This window comes from Scylla paramamosain, chromosome 43, assembly GCF_035594125.1.
Source record: "Scylla paramamosain isolate STU-SP2022 chromosome 43, ASM3559412v1, whole genome shotgun sequence".
NCBI classification, from domain to species: Eukaryota; Metazoa; Arthropoda; class Malacostraca; order Decapoda; family Portunidae; genus Scylla; species Scylla paramamosain.
The window spans coordinates 10,654,414-10,672,522 of NC_087193.1; the positions used below are offsets into that span (position 1 = coordinate 10,654,414).

The 18,109-nt window shown below is 39.9% G+C and overlaps 1 protein-coding gene across 3 annotated transcripts in view; it reads left to right on the forward strand.

The window, feature by feature from the left end:
* LOC135093752 (alkaline phosphatase-like) overlaps nucleotides 1-18,109 on the forward strand; it is a 43,583-nt gene that overhangs the window by 16,256 nt on the left and 9,218 nt on the right. For all 3 annotated transcript variants that reach the window (XM_063993340.1, XM_063993339.1, XM_063993341.1), the window contains exons 3-8: nucleotides 506-726; nucleotides 2,910-3,102; nucleotides 8,422-8,576; nucleotides 8,945-9,143; nucleotides 13,208-13,341; nucleotides 17,121-17,222. In XM_063993340.1, coding sequence (XP_063849410.1) covers nucleotides 506-726; nucleotides 2,910-3,102; nucleotides 8,422-8,576; nucleotides 8,945-9,143; nucleotides 13,208-13,341; nucleotides 17,121-17,222 — 1,004 coding nt within the window. The remainder of the gene's footprint in view (nucleotides 1-505; nucleotides 727-2,909; nucleotides 3,103-8,421; nucleotides 8,577-8,944; nucleotides 9,144-13,207; nucleotides 13,342-17,120; nucleotides 17,223-18,109) is intronic.

Genomic DNA, 18,109 nt, shown 5'->3' on the forward strand with positions numbered 1-18,109 from the left:
ACTCCTTCCATGGCTTCCCTCCCTCCTCCTACTCCTGGCTACCTCCTTATCTCCTTTCTTGCTTCCTTCCATGTCTCTCCCTCTCTCTCTCTCTCTCTCTCTCTCTCTTTGTCTTCTTTCTTTTATTTTTTGTCTACTGCTTCTTTCTTTTTTCATTCACTTCATTTAACTTTACTTTCATCTCTTTCAACTTATCTCTCAACTCTTTCATCTCACCATCCTTCCCTTCTACTCGCTTCCTACATCCCTCCCATGTTTCCAATCCTTCATCTCTCCTTCCTACCTTCCATCACCTTTTTTCATCCCAGCACCCTCTCCTTATGGCTTCCTACATCTTTCCCATTCCTGCAATCCTCATCTCTTCCTTCCACTACCTCGTCCGTGTCTCCCTCACTTCCTAATCTCCAATCTGACATCATATTACTACTACTCATCCCACGTGGAGAGATTTTATCACCGCACCAACTAATCCTTTCCTCCCTCCCTTCCCTCCTTCCCTCCCCAGGCCGTCAGCATTGGTGGAACGTCGCCAGGAGGGAACTAAGGGAGGCTCTGAACACTCGGGATAACTGGAATGTAGCCAAGAACGTGATATTGTTCTTGGGAGATGGGATGGGCATCACAACGAACACTGCAGCAAGGATCTTTAAGGGACAGAAGCTTGGAATGAACGGCGAGGAAGGATATCTATCTTGGGAGAGGTTTCCAAATGCTGCTTTAATGAAGGTAGGTGTCTCTGTGTGTGTGTGTGTGTGTGTGTTAGGTGATGCGGAAGTTTGCTCTCTCTGATGGGTTATATAGGCAAGAATGTTTATATAATGCATTGGAAGGGAGGTTTAGTTGTGTATTATAATTTTTTAAGAGATAATCTTTTCACTGTACTATTTTTTTTCTATTTCTTTGATATTTATTTCTTAGTGTTTTTTTTTTTTCTCCTCGTTGTTCGTGTTCGTGTCCTCCTCCTCCTCCTCCTCCTCCTCCGGGCAGTGGGCGTGGCGGCGGGGTATAGGTCGCGGTTGACTCGTAATAGTCTTGGTCTTGGTGTCAATGGCGTGGAAAGATTGTGGTAGATAGTATGGGCGTGAGTGTCAGTGGCGGTTAGGAAGGGAGAACACTGATATATGATTGAGTCAAAGTAGTAAAAGTGTTGGTAGTAGTGGTAGTAGTAGTAGTAGTAGTAGTGCGAGTGGGATTAACATGTGCAGCAGTTTGGGTTAGGTTAGGTTACGTTAGGTTCTTGGAGTATTGATATCTGGGTTAGTTAAAGTAGTATTAGTAGTAGTAGTGGTGGTGGTGGTTGTAGTTGTGGTGGTGGTGGTTGTAGTTGTGGGAGTAGCAGATGTGCAGTAATGTGGGTGAAGGCGAGCAGGTGTGGGCGTTACGGGAAGTGTAGGACAAAGACATCTGTGAGTTTTAAGTAAGAGTAGACGTTTAAGTTATTCAGGAAACTGGGTCATCCTATGAAAAGGTAAAAAAAAAAAAAAAAAAAAAATAGGAGTCCTGGAAGTAAGATAACTAGCTGATGAAAAAAAAAGAAAAAAAAAAAAGAAAAAGAAAACATCTCAAGGATACGCGGTTGTTGTTGATTAACGAAACAAAGAAAACTCTTAAGAAAATTCAGTGACATAAGTTCCCGAGTCTTGATTACTACATGCCGTTAATTACCTGTTGTTTAATTAGCAACTTGTGACCTTAATCTGAAACACTTCGCCACACCACAATATTCGAAAGGCTCTGTTGAAGTGGCACAGGTAATTTTTTTAAGGGTGTTTTTACGTTTCTAGTGATAGATTAACAAGATTTCTACATTATGAACGGAAGAAACACTCTCGAGAACCTTGCCAATCATCACTTTGTGCTTGAGAAAGAGATGAGGTGAAAGAGCAGTGTTTATGAATACCGAGCCTGCTGGTCATCATTCTCTCTCTCTCTCTCTCTCTCTCTCTCTCTACTGCAAGAATCAGTGCGTGGGTTCACAAATCCTGAGTCCTCACACGTAACTAGCTGAGTCGAATGCTAGTGAACTATAGAAAGGCTAGTTTTTGACCGCATGTGTGTGTGTGTGTTTAGCTTAATATAGAGTCAAAGGGTGTGTGTGTGTGTGTGTGTGTGTGTGTGTGTGTGTGTGTGTGTGTGTCGTGTACCATTGTTCTCCTTTTTCGCAACTTCTCTCTCTCTCTCTCTCTCTCTCTCTCTCTCTCTCTCTCTCTCTCTCTCTCTCTTGCTCGTTCGCTCTTCTTCTTCTTCTTCTTCTTCTTCTTCTTCTTCTTCTTCTTCTTCTTCTTCTTCTTCTTCTCTTCTTCTTCTTTTTCATCATTATCATCATCATCATCATCATCATCATCTTCTTCTTCTTCTTCTTCTTCTTCTTCTTCTTCTTCTTCTTCTTCTTCTTCTTCTTCGTCTTCGTCTTCTCCCCTTCCCTTGCCACCTCACTTCACCTCGTCTCTCTTCTCTTCTCTTCTCTTCTCTCAGCAGGGAGTGGTAGGAGGGGAGGTGCCTTCAACTTTACTATCCTGCCGCTTTACTTAACGCAAGATCTTGAAGCTAACCACACACAACTTAGTCAATGCGAACAGAACTCTCTCTCTCTCTCTCTCTCTCTCTCTCTCTCTCTCTCTCTCTCTCTCTCTCTCTCTCTCTCTCTCTCTCTCTCTCTCTCTGTTATTGATAGGACTTTGAATGTCAGTTTTTTTTTTTTCTGGACAGATCTTTTAATTGTGAGTCCTTTGTCCTTTAATTGTGAGTCCTTTTCTTGCTTTATTGACATGTTGCTTTACCGTTTTTAAATATTTTGTTTTGAAAATACTACATAGATAAACCATAATGATTTAAACACTCTCTGTAGGAAGCAGTACGATCACCTTTACTCTCCCATACATAAACACTTTTTTTTTTCTCCCTGCCAGACGTACAATGAGGACAAGCAAGTGCCAGACAGCGCCGCCACCGCCACTGCCTTCCTCTGCGGCGTGAAGACTAACTTCTTCACCATCGGCCTCGACTCCTCCGTGAAGCTGGACGACTGCACAGCCAGCAAGAATAAGGCCACCCACACGCCCTCCATCCTGCAGTGGGCGCAGGAGGCAGGGAAGCATACAGGTGAGAGAGAGAGAGAGAGAGTGTGTGTGTCCAAATATGCCAACATTCTTTACAGTCTAGGGGACATGTTTGAGATAAGAGGGACGGAGGCGAAAAATATTGGAATGCTGTTGGTGGTGAGAAGAGAAACGGGGGGAAGAAAAAAATGGAGAAAAGAAATGAGCTCAAGGTGCATTTATTTTCTTCCTCTACTTTAATATCTGAAGGGACTGGAGGCTCCTTCCTTGTCCCGCTTAGGAGTTAGGAACCAAGAGAGAAGGGAGAGTGAGGGTCAGGGAGGAGGGGACACAACATGGCCTTGGTGTGTTAGGGAGCACCGATGAGGAAGTGAGTTACATTAGTCACATTTGATTTGATTCGGTGAAGGTACAGATAAATAAAAAGTGAGTCGTGATAATTTGGGTTACTATGGGTACTTTTATTTTGTCTGTCTGTCTGTCTGTCTGTCTGTCTGTCTTGTATTTTCACAGCAACGGTTTAGAATTTAGGGATAAAACTGATTTCGGGGGCTTTGTCTGTCTGTCTATCTTTATTTATTTATTTGTATTTCTATCTGTCTGTCTGTCTGTCTGTCTGTCTCGGATTTTCTCATTGATTTAGACTTATGGATAGAACCTTTTCTCCTTTGTTTTCTTGGCCTTTACAGTCTTTTAAGTTCTTGCTCCGTTGAATCCTTCTTTTAAATCTTTTATCCCTTGTTTTTTTTCATCTTTCAGTCTTTAGTGTTCCGTTTCAAGTATTTTTTCCTTTCATTCTTTTCTTCTTTAATTTTTGTTTCCTTTGTTTGCTTCATCTTTCATTCTCTAGTGTTCTATCTCAACTCTTATCTCCTTCCATTCTTTTCTGCTTTAATTTTTACATTCTTTGTTTTCTTCATCGTTCAGTCTACAGTATTCTCCTTCAAGTTCCTTCTTATTTGCTTTCCTGACCGCTGAGTCTTGGACGGATGACTCTTTTCTCTAACAAGATTTAACACATTCCCTCAAATTTCGTTTCCTCGCTCCCTGGTGCACGAGAAATGAGTTCATTAGCCAGGTGTTGTCCTCGCCTCGGGTGTCCTAACAGGTACAGAAAAGACACTGGTAAGGCAATACAGTGACCCTTGCTGCGCCTCGCCCCGCCTTGTGGTGCGCACCGCTCTGTAGGAATGCATATTTAGTTGCAGATTGCACTGACCACAAAAAATACGAAGACTAAAGACATTGAGTAGAGTTTAGGCTATGGTCCATGTATTAAAAGGCATAAGGGTAACATTTAAAATAATGGATGATTTAATACAACATATACTCGTACAATAAGAAATAAAACACACTAAAATAATAAATAGCTTTTTAGCCTAGAAATTTCAAAAGTAACTCTTTATTTCCAGGTAAAAAAATGATATAAATATTTTTAAATGATGATCTACACAATGAAGGGATGAGCAATAAGATTAATGAACTAAATTAATCTGAACCTAACCTTACTTTACCTAACCCAGCCCTCAGATAGAAACGCTGATGTTATTTCAATTCAATCCAAACAATTTCAATTCAATCCAAATAGATGCAATAAACAGATACCTTTCGTGGGCAGCCAGGTAGTGTCTCACAGAAGTCAGGTGATTAATGATTGGTCAGTAAACTACCTTAAAAGCCCAGATGGACGTTAATCACTCTCCTTTTTTTTTCTCCTTTCTCATTAATATTTCATCTGTCTTACTCTTCTCTCTCCTCATCTTCCATTTCTCAGTGTTTTTTTTTCTCTTATATCTTACTCTGTTTTGCTTCCTTCTTTCATCTCTTTTCATTTCTCCTCACCTCTCGTGTGCTCCCCTCATCTTCCTTTCCTCTGTCTCTTTATCTCCTCTCATTTATCTTATCATCTGCTTTTCTCCTTTCTTTCATCTCACCTCTATTCACTTCTCATCTCTTTTACTCTCCACTTGTCTTATTTTCTCTCTCTTCCATCTCTTTTTTTCTTCTTTTCATCTCTCCTCACTTCCCCTTTCATCATCTTTCATCTCTCATCACAACCGCCTCTTATTCCTCGTTCTCCTTACCCTTTATCCTCTCCTGTCCCTCCTTTCCTTCCCTTCTTTCATCCTCTCGTCTCTTTTCATCTCTCTTCTTTGATTTTTCTTCCTCTCTGCTTTCCTCTTCCTTTCTTCTTTTTTTCTATCGTTGTCTCTCTTTCCTGATACATCTCCTTATTGCCTTCTTTTTCTTTTCTTTTTTCTTTTTCTACTCTGCTCATTAGAAAAAGCAAGTGTTGGATGCTGCACTTGTGTTATCACCTTTCACACCTGGATAAGTTAATTAGTGATAGACTTGGACATTGGGGGATGAACTGGCGATTCAAAGAAGACTGAGAGAGAGGGAGAGCAAAAAAAAAAAAAAAACTAAAAAAAAATGAACACCAATAACAGTAATAATAATAATAATAATAATAATAATAAATCCATGAATTGAAAGTTGCATAGATTCGTCTTTAGAAAATTAGCTCAATTCACTTTTCATTAGGGTCACCTGCGTCACCTGTGAGGCGGAAGATGACCACGTGTGTGTGTGTATGTGTGTGTGTGTGTGTGTGTTGCTACGCGCGTGTGACCCCATAGCCAGTGACCCCATAGCGTGCGTGACCTTACAGAGTGACAATTAAAAGCGCGGCAGGTGTTTTTCAGGGCCGCCTTTCGTTGCTCAAGGAGGGGAGAGAAGGTGACCCGACGGCCGCCATGGGTAAACTGACGCTGGCTGAGACTGAGACTGACAAGGTGAAGGGCGTGTAGACTGTGAAGGGATGTGAGTAGATAGTGACAGAGGGAACAGACTGTAACAAGAGAGACTAAGTGTGGGAAGACTGAGATTGACTGAAACTGACTGAGGAAGTGGAGTGCATGTAGGCCGTCATGGGATGTGGATAGACTGATGTGAATAAGATACTGGATACAAGAATTCTGGTGCTTAGTACTGACTAAAAGAGAGAGAGAGAGAGAGAGAGAGAGAGAGTGCAGTACATTGAAGAGACTATGATAGAATGCGAACAGACTGTGATAAGGAGAAATAAGAGACTGGATACAGAAATACTCATGCTGACTAATGCTAACTAATGCTGACTTGTGTGGCAGGATGCAAATGAATATAATACGATAGGAAGCATACAGAATATAAACTAAAAAATTACCATGTTTGTCTTGTCTTTTTTTTATGAGTGACCACAAGACCAATAATTTTAGACCATGAGTGACCTGTTATAGATGGATGGTTGTAGTGAAATGAGTAATAGGAAAGGTATAAGAATGAATGGTCGTCTAATGGATGAATTTGGACCTGTGAATGGGTGCGTGAAATAGGGAAGGCTGAGGGGAACTGGGGAACTGTGGAAAGCGTATAGAATGAATGAAGGTGATGGGGGAAGTTAAAGTCCTTGAATGGGTGTGAATGGGAATGAATGGGGTTGTGCGGTAAGGTAGTTAAACATAAATAACCCTTATCTCTGTGAATGGGTGAGCTGAGACGATCTAATGGGTGAACGCGTGAATGGGTGTGAATAGGAAGAAAAAATGGGACGAATGCGTGAGCTCAGAAGGTTTTATGGGTAAATATGAATGGCGTGAAAGGTTATTTGGAGTAGTAATGGGCTGGTAAGATTTCTTTTGTCTGAATGAATGGGTGAGTGCATGACTGAGAAATAGGGGTGTTCTTGAAAGGGTGTAAGGGAGGCAATGGGGGATGGGGGATGGGGAGATGTATCCGGGATGTTCTATATATTATTTGGAGTTTTTATCTGTTATTAAATTGAGCTGTATATATTTTCATGCCTTATTTCTGTTTTAATCTTCCTGTTTTTCTTTTTTCTTTTTTTTTTTCTTCTTTTTGTTTAGTGTTATTTTTCCTCCTTATTACCCTTTTTCCCTTCCTCCTTTTTCCCTTTCCTCACGTTTTCCTTCTTCATTTTCTCCCACTCGGATTTTTTTTTGCCGTTTTTATTATTCTTGTTTCTTGTTTCAACCTTTAGTCCTTCTCCACCCTCTCTCTCTCTCTTTCTCCTTTTCTCTCTCTTTTTCTCCGTCCTTACCTTTCCTTCCCTCTTTCATCATTCTCTTCCTCTCATTTTATCTTCATTACCTTCCTGTCTTTATCTTCTCCCTCCCTTCTATCACTCTTCCTCTCACTTCGGCTTACTCCTCACCTCCCTTTATTCACCTTTTCTCTCCCCCATTTCTCTTATTTGGTCTTATCCACACTTACACTCCCCTGTTCCTCCCTCCCTCTCCCCTCCAACGTTCTATTCTCCCTCCTCTCACCTTTGCTCCGCCCTCACCTCTCACCTCATTTTTTTCCCCTTATTGCCATCCATCTCCCCTCCCCTCCCTCACCTCCTAACCCTTTCTTATATATTTTCCCTTTTCCCCTTGCGTCTCACTTTCCCCCCTCCCTTTCCTACCTTCACCTGCTCTCACCTGTTCTCACCTTGGCCTCTCAGGTATTGTGACCACCTCTCCCAATTAACATTAACATTTACTTTCCTTTGTATTTCATTTCCCTTTCTCTTTTTTTCACTTGTTTTCTTGTTACCTTGTTTTCTTGTGTATTGTGGATATTCTTGTTAATTTGTTTCTAATATCACCTTATTTTTTTTCTTTATATTTCGTGTTTTCTTGTGTTTTCTCTCCGCCATGAACTTTTCCTTAATTTAACATATTGAAAACACTATTCTCACCTTCAAGATTGTTCTAATGTTTCCTTTTTCTCTGTTTTTTTTTCTATTTTTCTGTCTTTTTTTTATTCACTCATCAGTTCTTTTCTTTCTTTTAACGTTCTTTAGTATATATCTTCTTTCTCTCTAAATTTCACTTTCCTTGTTCTTCACCTGCCCTCACTTTCATCTAACTCTTTATAACCCTTTATCTTCCTTTATATTCCACTCTCCTCTTCCTTTTTCCTCTCTCACCTGTTCTCACCTTGCTGCCTCTTATACTGTGATGGCTATTTTCACCAAACATTTTAATTCTTCCTTCTTTTTCTTTGTATTTCAACTTTTCTTTCGTCTTTTCATCCCCTCATTAATCTATCAGGTATTATGATCTATTCTCACCTGACACTTCACTTTTCTTTGCATTTTACTTTTCCTCGTCATTATCACCCATTTATCAACTTTTCTTTCCTTTTTTAAGCTTGTAACCTATCCTTCTTTTCTCGCTATTTCACTTTTCCTTCATTTTTCCCTCACCTTACCTGCATCTCTACCTATGTCTATCTCTAACACTCCATCATCCTTCATTTCCCACTCTCTTCTTCCCTTCCCTACCTCAAATCCTTCTTTATCTTTCGTCAACAGGTATTGTGACCACCACCCGCATCACCCACGCCACGCCCGCCGCCACCTACGCCCACGTCGCTCATCGCAACTGGGAGTGTGAGTCTGAAGTGAAGGGAAGCTGTACGGACATTGCCCATCAGCTCGTCCACGATAACCCAGGCAGGAATGTGAAGGTGAGGGAGGGGGGGGGGGAGGCTGGTACAGTGATTTCCATTGGGCTTGTCTTGTGGTATATTGGTTGGGTTGGTCTTTTGTAGCTTGGTGGTGGTGGTGGTGGTCAAGGTGGTGAAGGTGGTGGTGTTCCGACCCTCATTTTTTTTTTAACTCTTTGCTACCACCACCACTACTACTACTACTACTACTACTACTACTACTACTACTATTGGTGTTTGTTTTCTACTGCTACTACTTCTACCGATACTATTTATGATTTTTATGTGCTTTTTTTTTTCTTAATCTTTACTACTACTACTAATACTACTTCCACCACCACCATCACCACCACCATGCTAACCCATCACCCACCTGCCGTTTTCTTCAGGTAATCCTCGGCGGCGGGCGACAGACAATGGGGGTGAAATCTACTGTAGTGGATGATATGACCTGTCAGCGTAACGACAGCCGTGACCTGACGAAGGAGTGGCTGCGCTCCAAGATGGTGAAGGGTCACAAAGCACGCTACGTCACCACTGCGAGGGCTTTGGCACAAGTTGATCCTGAGAAGACTGACTTTTTGTTGGGTGAGTGTGTGTGTGTGTGTGTGTGTGTGTGTGTGTGGGGGGGGGGGGGGGGGGGAGGGACGGGGGGAGGAGGAGAAGGTGTTTGTTTGTTCGGTTGGTTAGTTAATTTGTTGTTGTTGTTGTTGTTGTTGTTTCTTTTTTTTCTTTTTTTCTTTTCTTTCTTTTCTTTCTTTTCTTTTTTTGTTTGTTTTGCTCTCTTTGTGTTTTCTTTCTTTTTTTCTTTCTTTTCCTCTTTTCTTCTCCTTCTACTACTACTACTACTACTACTACTACTACTACTACTACTACTACTACTACTACTACTACTATTGTTACTATTATTATTATTATTATTATTATTATTATTATTATTATTATTATTATTATTATTATTATTATTACACTATTGTTATTTCTTTCATCATCATCATCATCATCATCATTACTTATTATTTTCACTACAATTACGAAAGCAATCTAGAACGGGAAGTGAGCTAATATGAAAATGGATCGATGCTTTCCTGTCTCTCTCTCTCTCTCTCTCTCTCTCTCTCTCTCTCTCTCTCTCTCTCTCTCTCTCTCTCTCTCTCTCTCTCTCTCTCTCTCTCTCTTTCTCGCCCTCTCCCCTTCGTTCCTCCTCTTCCTTCATCTATATATCTTTCTCTCACCCTATTTCTTTCTTGTTATCACTCATGAGGTCACGTTTCCCCACCGAGGTCACACTGCCGGCATAGGTCACGAGGTCATCAGCGTTAAACTTTCCGTCCAACTTTGCTATTTTACGAGGCCCAGCAGTGGGAACCGAAGGGGGCATAACTTTGGCTCTCTGACCTGCTATATTTTGTCTTAAAACTCCAAAAATGTATCCAAGTTTGAAGTATAAATTTTTACTTTTTTTTTTCTTGCTTGCTGTTTTGTTTGCTTTTTTCTTGTTCTTCTTCCTTTTACTACTACTACTACTACTACTACTACTATTACTACTACTACTGAAAAAAAAAATGGTTAGTTCACTTATTTTAGAGCCTCTAGGTTTAGTTCCACTCATTAAAGTTACCTTCACATTTCGTTCCTCAATCACTAACAACTCTTTCCATTCTACTCCTTTCTCTTCCACAACTATATACTGGTTATTCCCGCTATGGCTTCTAAAACCCCAAAACTGATCTGAGTTTGAAGTGCACACCTGCTTCCTTAGACTCATTGCTCCTTCACACATCATAACTCAGTCACAAACTACGCTGAGACATTTCTTTTCAATCCTGCAATTATCTCAAAGTTAGTCATTGGAAAACCTGTCTTTTCAACCCCATTTTCTTTGTATGTTCCTGTGAAGACCGTGCAGTGCTTTCAATGTCGCGCATGTTGCAGTGAAACGGTTAAATGTTGAGACGTATGTGAATGGAACAGCCTAAGGAATCAGGTTGTTGGTACCGAGTCAACAGGGAGAATTAAAAGAAGATTAGATAGATTTATAAACGAGGATGATTAGTGGAAACAGTTAGATATGTTATACACTGGGACAGCCACGTGTACGCTAGATGGCTTCTTGCAAATTCCGTTTTTTTTTGTGTGTGTGTCTTTATGTTCAAGATCGATGATGTTAGAATTTAAATGAGTCGAATAGAGTGGAGGATGACTGGAATAGACGAAAAATTTGCAGAGAGAGAGAGAGAGAGAGAGAGAGAGAGAGAGAGAGAGAGAGAGAGAGAGAGAGAGAGAGAGAGAGAGAGAATGAACTATAGCCCTTTGCGGAACACGAGTCTCAATTGTTTGTTCTTCGCATTTAACAGGTCATGAACTCTTTAAATTCCAGCTTTCCTTTTACGGATCACCGCTGTGTCTATATTTGGCGTTCGCTTCCCATTTTCTTTGCTTTGCTCATTTTCTTATCCACTGAATTTTTGACCTTCCTTTTGGGGTGAACTTACTTAATGTGGTTCTTATCTTTCGTGAACCTGATATAGATTAGTGATATTAGGAGAGGAGAAAGAGGAGAAGGAGGAGGAGGTGGAGGAGGAGACAGATGGGGTACGTAGGAAAAGGAGGAAGGAAAGGAGGAAAGAAAACAGAGATGCTAACTAAAGCCGGAGATAAATAACAACAGCAACAGCAACAACAGTAATAATAATAATAATAATAATAATAATAATAATAATAATGATAATAATAATAATAATAATAATAATAATGAAAGCCTGAGCATAAATGTAAGAAAGATGCGGAAGAACAAGAATAACAAGATAAAAGTGGAAATAGTGAAAGGGAAAAGGAAAAGGAAGGAGGAGAAACAGAAAAGAGGTTAACGAAAGAGACGCAAAGAGATAAGAAAGAAGAATGAGAATAAGGAACAAGAATAACAAGATAAAGATAGAAAGAGTAAGAGATTATGAAAGAAAAGGAGGGAGGAAGAAAATAGAAAAAAATATTTATGGAAGAGGGGGCATGGAGATAAGGAGAGAAACATGAGGAGAAGGAGAAAGTGTGATAAAAACCGAAATACTGAGAATAAATGAATAAGCAGGAAAAATAGAGAGAATGGAAGGTGAAATAAGCTGATGAAAGACAAATATATAGATGAAAAGAAGAACAGGAACAAGGAACAAGAATAAGAACAGGGTAAGAAGGGAAATCGCGAAACGAAAGAGGAAAAGGGTGAAAAAAATAGAAAAGCTAGTATGAATGTACACAGAGATAAGAGAAATAAAGACGAAAGAAAAATAAGAATAAGATTAAGAAAAGACAGTTAACCCAAGTAGTTCGTTCATAAGGTCAGTGGTTCGTGAATCGCTTCGAACGTTATTGCTTCGAACACTGTCTCGTGGCATTTATCGCGGTTCGTTTTGCTCTCTCTCTCTCTCTCTCTCTCTCTCTCTCTCTCTCTCTCTCTCGTTCCGTTCCTTACTGCTTTCTGTACCGTTCACTAATTTCAGACCGTTTTCTGTACCGTTTCGTGAGGTTTCAAAGTGCTTCCTGTACCGTTCCGCCGAGTTTCAGAGTGCTTGTACCGTTTCAAGTTTCAAAGTGGTTGTTGTACCGTTTTGTGGAGTTTTATGATGGTGACTGTACCATTTTGTGTGTATCTTAGTGGTTCGCTGTGTACCTTTAGTGGCTGCCTGAGTAGCCTTAGTGTTTCCCTGGGTACCGTTCTTTGGTGGCTCCTTTAGTGCTTTGCTTGGTACCTTTAGTGTTTTGCTGAGTACCCTTAGTGCTTCCCTGGTACCGTTGGGCGGGGTTCAATAGAGCGCCATAGTGTTTGGTTGGGTGTAGCGGCCCGCCTATAAGTGTGCGGTCAGCTGGAATAAAGTCATGGTCTTTTAACCTATTGAATAAAAGGTTTAAGAAATACATTACAGTGAGGGGCGGTCTCTCTCTCTCTCTCTCTCTCTCTCTCTCTCTCTCTCTCTCTCTCTCTCTCTCTCTCTCTCTCTCTCTCTCTCTCAAATGGTTTAATTCGCCTTTCCATTGCCTCTTCCTCTTCCTCTTACAGTCTGGCCTCTCCTCCCTCCCTCCATCCTTTCTTCCCTCCCTCCCTCCCTCCCTCCTTCCCTCCCACTCATCAGTAAACATCACCATGACCACCACGGCCCATTTTCTCCCTTCCCTCTCTGTCTCCCTCCCTCCTTCCCGCCCTTCCATCTATACACATCACCACCACCACCACCACCACCTATTATATTTTTTTCTCTCCCTCTCTTCCTTCCTTCTTTCCTTCATTAGTAAGCATCACGATCACTGTGGCTCATTTTTCTCCTTCTTACCTTCCTTCCTTCCTTCCTTCCTTCATCAGTAACCAATACCACCACCATCTGCAATATTTTCTCTCTGCCTTCCTTCCTTCCTTCTTTCCTTCATCAGTAAGCATCCTTCCTTCCTTCATCTGTAAATATCGTCACCATCATTCCTTCCCTCCTCCTTTCTTTCCTTCCTTCATTCCTTACCTCCCAACGTCACGTCCTTCCTTCCTTACCTCCTTCATTTCTTCCTTCCTTACCTCCTCCCTTCTTTCTTTCCTCCCTGACCTCCTTTGTTCCTTACCTTCCACCTATCACCAATACCACTACCACTCTCTCTCTCTCTCTCCTCAGGCCTCTTCGCGGAGTCACACTTGCCCTTCGAGGTTGACCGGCGCCCTGGGTCTATCGGCACGCCCTCCCTCAAGGAAATGACCGTGAAGGCTCTGCGCTTCCTTAAGAAAAGTGACGAGGGCTTCTTCCTCCTGGTGAGTATGTGAATGAGTATAGGGTAGTGCCAAGGTGGTGTTCGACTCTCTCTCTCTCTCTCTCTCTCTCTCTCTCTCTCTCTCTCTCTCTCTCTCTCTCTCTGACGTGTCCAGTGAGTTGTTGCTGTAGTTAGTGCAATAGTTAGTTAGTTTCTTCACAGTTTGGGGATTTCCAAGGTGTTTTGTTGAAATTCTTTCCTTGTTCGTTTATTGTATTTATTTGTTTGTTTTGTTTGTTTGGTTTTGTGTATTCTCGACTCGTGACGGAGGTGGGACAAGGGTACAAAACGGTTCATGCTTTATTTATTTGTTCATTTATTCATTTATTCTTTATGTATCAGGAAGTGTCTAGAACGAACAACGAGTGAAAAGTGCACTCAAGTTTTCAGTTTATTTATTTATTTACGCATTCATACATTCACTTCTTAGGATTATTTTCCACATTTTCTTCGTATTATTATTCTTTCTTACTCTTACTCTTATTCTTATTCTTATTCTTATTATATTTGATTCCTCATCTTCGATCAAATGGCGGTGCAAGTCTGTAGTACATCTCAGAGCAGTACATCTTAGGTGGCAGGGGCAGGAGTGACTGGACAGAGCAACCCTTTGATAATTCTGCTCTATAAAACCACCAAGACTTGCTCACATGAAGGATTAAGCGCCATATTATATAAAAAGAAAAAAAAAACTACCCTTAAACCAGATAAACTCACCTTTTTATTTTCTATTTATTTATTTATTATTATTATTTTTATTACCTCTTTTTTTGCCTCGTCCCATTAAAGGTGTTACGGGATCTTTTGTTTCGAGTATAAGTGACCAGAAGGTTAAGCACTCCGTAGTTTTTAAGGTGAAGGAGATCGTTTCTACAGTGCGGATATAATCAACGAGTGAACTACTAATAAAGGGACCGTATGTTTGTGTACCCAGTGTTCATCTTGAGTACGAGTATAGTGAATAATATAGAAACTGGTACGTATCTTTCATGACAAGTATAATTTTTAGGGTATATTGTTATTTCTTTTTTCTATTTAGTTGTTATCCTCAGATTTAACTCGTTACACATACGTACCTATTCAATTTTCATCTTTTTTTAGTAATTTTCCTCTTTTCCCCTTCTTTTCCTTCCTCGTTTACTCTTTCCTTAGTTTCCCTCCTTCATTTCTCTCTCACTACATTTTTTTTTCCCTTCCCGTTATCTTTTTACAATTCTCTCTCACCTTCAGCTTCAGCCACCCGTCCCTTCCTCTCCCTGCCCCCTTCGCTGGCTATCTATTCCTCTCTAGACCTCATTAAAATCCTAGAACATGAGAAAGTAATACCACCACGAAGGCTGTCTCAAGGTAATATCAAGAGGAAGCAATTTACACCTTTTTTTTACCCCTTAGTGTGTAGAATAGAGTGAGGCGAGGGCGGAGAAATGTAAAGCACAAAAAGTTAGCAATATGGCGAATTGAAAACAATAGGTAAAGGTGAAAGATCAAAATTTGTCTGACTCGGGTACCGCATAGAATTGAATCCCTGTAATCTGTTTTTCTATTTCTGCTTTACTTATTCATTCAATCATTTATCCTTCGTCTGATTCACGTATCGTATGCAATCGAGTACTTTCATTTATTCTTTTCTTTGACTCATACATTTATTTATCGTTTGTTTGATTTGAGTGTTATATAAAATTGAGCGCTTTAATCTATTATTCTATTTTTATTTAATTTATTCTTTCATTTATTCTTTGTGTGACTCATGTATTATACAGAATCGAGACATTTAATCTTTTCTTCGAAGTGTACTTAATATATTAATTCATTCATTTATCCTTTTTTAAGTAAAGATAAAGAGAAGATGAAATAGTAAAAGGAGAAAGAGAAGGATGGAAGTTTGTTGAATTTTTCTTATTTACTCATTTATTTGCGTTCTGTTTCTTTATTCATTCATTCATCCTTCTGGCAACTGAGGGCAACATGCTCAAGCTGAAGAGAAGATGAAAATATTTATGTTAACGAGGAAAAGAGGAGGATGAAAGTGAATCCATGAAACTGCCCTAAATAAATAATGGCAGGGCAGCGAAAGAAATAAAAATAAATAAATAAAATAAATGAATTACTTAAAAGAGGAAAAGAGAAATGAAAGTGAGTCTGGCACGGTCCTTTTAAATTAGAAATGGCAGAGTGATGAAAAAAAAAATAAGTAACTGATGAAATAAATAAACTTAAAAAGAAAAAAAAAAGAAAGAGAGAAGAATGAAAACGAATCCATGCCACTGTCCTTTTAAATCAGAAATTACTAAATGAAGAAATGAACTAGATAACCAAAAGGGAAAGGGAAGGACGAGAGTGAGTCCCTGGTAGTGTCCTTTTCGGCAGAGTAATGAAAAAGAATGAAATAAATCAAAGAAACTCATAACATTTTAACGGGAGGGCGTCAAACAGGTTCTGCCAGGCGTACTGTGGCCTTGTCTCTCACTTCCTTCCCGTTTTTTGTTTGTTTGTTTGTTTGTCTGCACTCGTTGTTGCTCCTTCATTACTTGCACTGCTTGTTTGTGTGTATGTGTGTGTGTATGCTTGGTTAGTTGGTTACTTTGTTTTTGTTGCTATTTTCATTTATATTATTTTCTGTTTTATTATTTTTTTTTTATCTTTTTGTCTTTATTTCCTTGTTCTTTCTCTTATTCTTCTTCTCATTTCGTCTATGTAGTTACTCTAGTCCATCATCATCTTGCTTCCTTCCTCTCCTTCTTTCTCTTCTTATTCTAACTCTTCTTTTGTCACTTTCCATTACTCTGTTACCTTTTACAACCTTCATTCATTCATCCATCTCTCTTTTTCTGTATGTGTCTATTCTTTCATCTTCCTTCACTGTCTGTCACTTCCTATAACCTCTCATTCATCTCTCTTTCCCTGTATGCGTGTGTTCTTCCATCTTCCTTCACTGTCTGTCACTTCCCATAACCTTTCATTAATTTGTCTTCCTTATATGTGACTGTTCTCCCCTCAGTGACTCCTATCATTCATATAACTTTCATTCATCAATCTCTCTTCCCTGTATATGCCATCTTTTTCATCTTCCATCACTGTCTATCAACTTCTAAAACCTCCATTCATTTACTTCTCTTCCCCTGAGCCAGTTCGTTTCCTGCATCTGGTCGGTGTAAGAAAATGACATCATATTTCACTTTCCTCGTGAGCTGTGGCGGGGAGGACCGGTTTCTGATCTTTACCTTTGCTCTTATTCAGTATTATCATTTTTCGATGTGGGTGTGTATTAAGCCATGACAAATATAGGTCAGACTGGGTATATTGTGGCAGTGTTTCCTCACCTGGGCTGTAAAATAAATACCCTACATGCAGGACCTTTAAACAAACACACACACACACACACACACACACACACACACGTGTACCAACCAAAAGAGATAGATAGATAGATAGATAGATAGACAGATAGATAGACAGATAGATAGACAAACACACACACACACACACAGAGAGAGAGAGAGAGAGAGAGAGAGAGAGAGAGAGAGAGAGAGAGAGAGAGAGAGAGAGAGAGAGAGAGAGTGAAAAAAGAAAAGTAAGAGAACATGGTTTGAAAGGTTGCCAGTCTTCGGAAACGCCTTATCTCTCTCTCTCTCTCTCTCTCTCTCTCTCTCTCTCTCTCTCTCTCTCTCTCTCTCTCTCTCTCTCTCTCTCTCTCTCTTTCTCTCCATCCACTCCCAAATACATTCATCCATCCATCCATCCTTTTTCCTTCATTCCTGACGAGGCGTGTTCCTTCCCCAGGTGGAGGGAGGCAGGATCGACCACGCCCTTCACGACAACCTCGCCCATCGTGCCTTCGAGGAGGTGGTGGCCATGGACGCCGCCGTGTCAGCAGCACTGAAGGTAAGGTCCACCCGGGAGTGCATTACTGAAGTTTACTGAAGTTTGAGAAGTTTGCCCTCCAATACTTCTATAGAAAACGAGGTATTTTTTATTATTTTTATTTATTTTTTATTTTTACTGAGTTTATCCTCCAATATTTCTAAAGAAAACGGGTCATAGGATATTTTTTTCTCTTACTAAGTTTACCTTCCATTACTTCTACAGAAAACGAACAATTACTTTCTTTTTTCTCTTTTCTTTATTTTTATTTTGTATTTAGTCAGTTTATTCTGCAACAGTTCTAAAGAAAAATGGGCATAGCATTTTTTTTTCCTCTCACTTATCAAGTTTACTTTCCATTACCTCTACTGAAAATGAATAATTATTTGTTTTGTTTCGCTTTATCTTTTATTGCATTGACTGAACCTTACAGCGCCTCTACAGAAAACAAGCCCTTACCTTTATTTTCTATTACGTTTTCTTCCAATATCTCTACAGAAAACAAGTAATTATTTTCATTTTACTGCCTTTACCGTCTAATACCTCTACAGATATGAGCCATTGCTTCTTTTCTCTGGAATTTGCCCTCCAAAACTCTACAGAAAACGAGCTATTGCTTTTTTTCTATTGCCTTTACTATAAACATCTCTATCACCATTTTTTATTAAGTTTACCCTTCATTAACTACAGAAAACTCGCTATTACGTCTTTTTTTTTCTTCGCCGCGAGGTATTTGTAGAGAAAACGAGAACTTGAAGGCCAGGCTTGTATATTTCATCTCTTGGCATTTTGAATTGTGGCCCGTCATTTGTTTTTTACCTGTCACGGGATGGATCTAGACCGCTCACTGCCGTTCTTTTCAACCAGGAAGGAGCGTTACGTGTAAACCTTCACTGTTACATAACGGA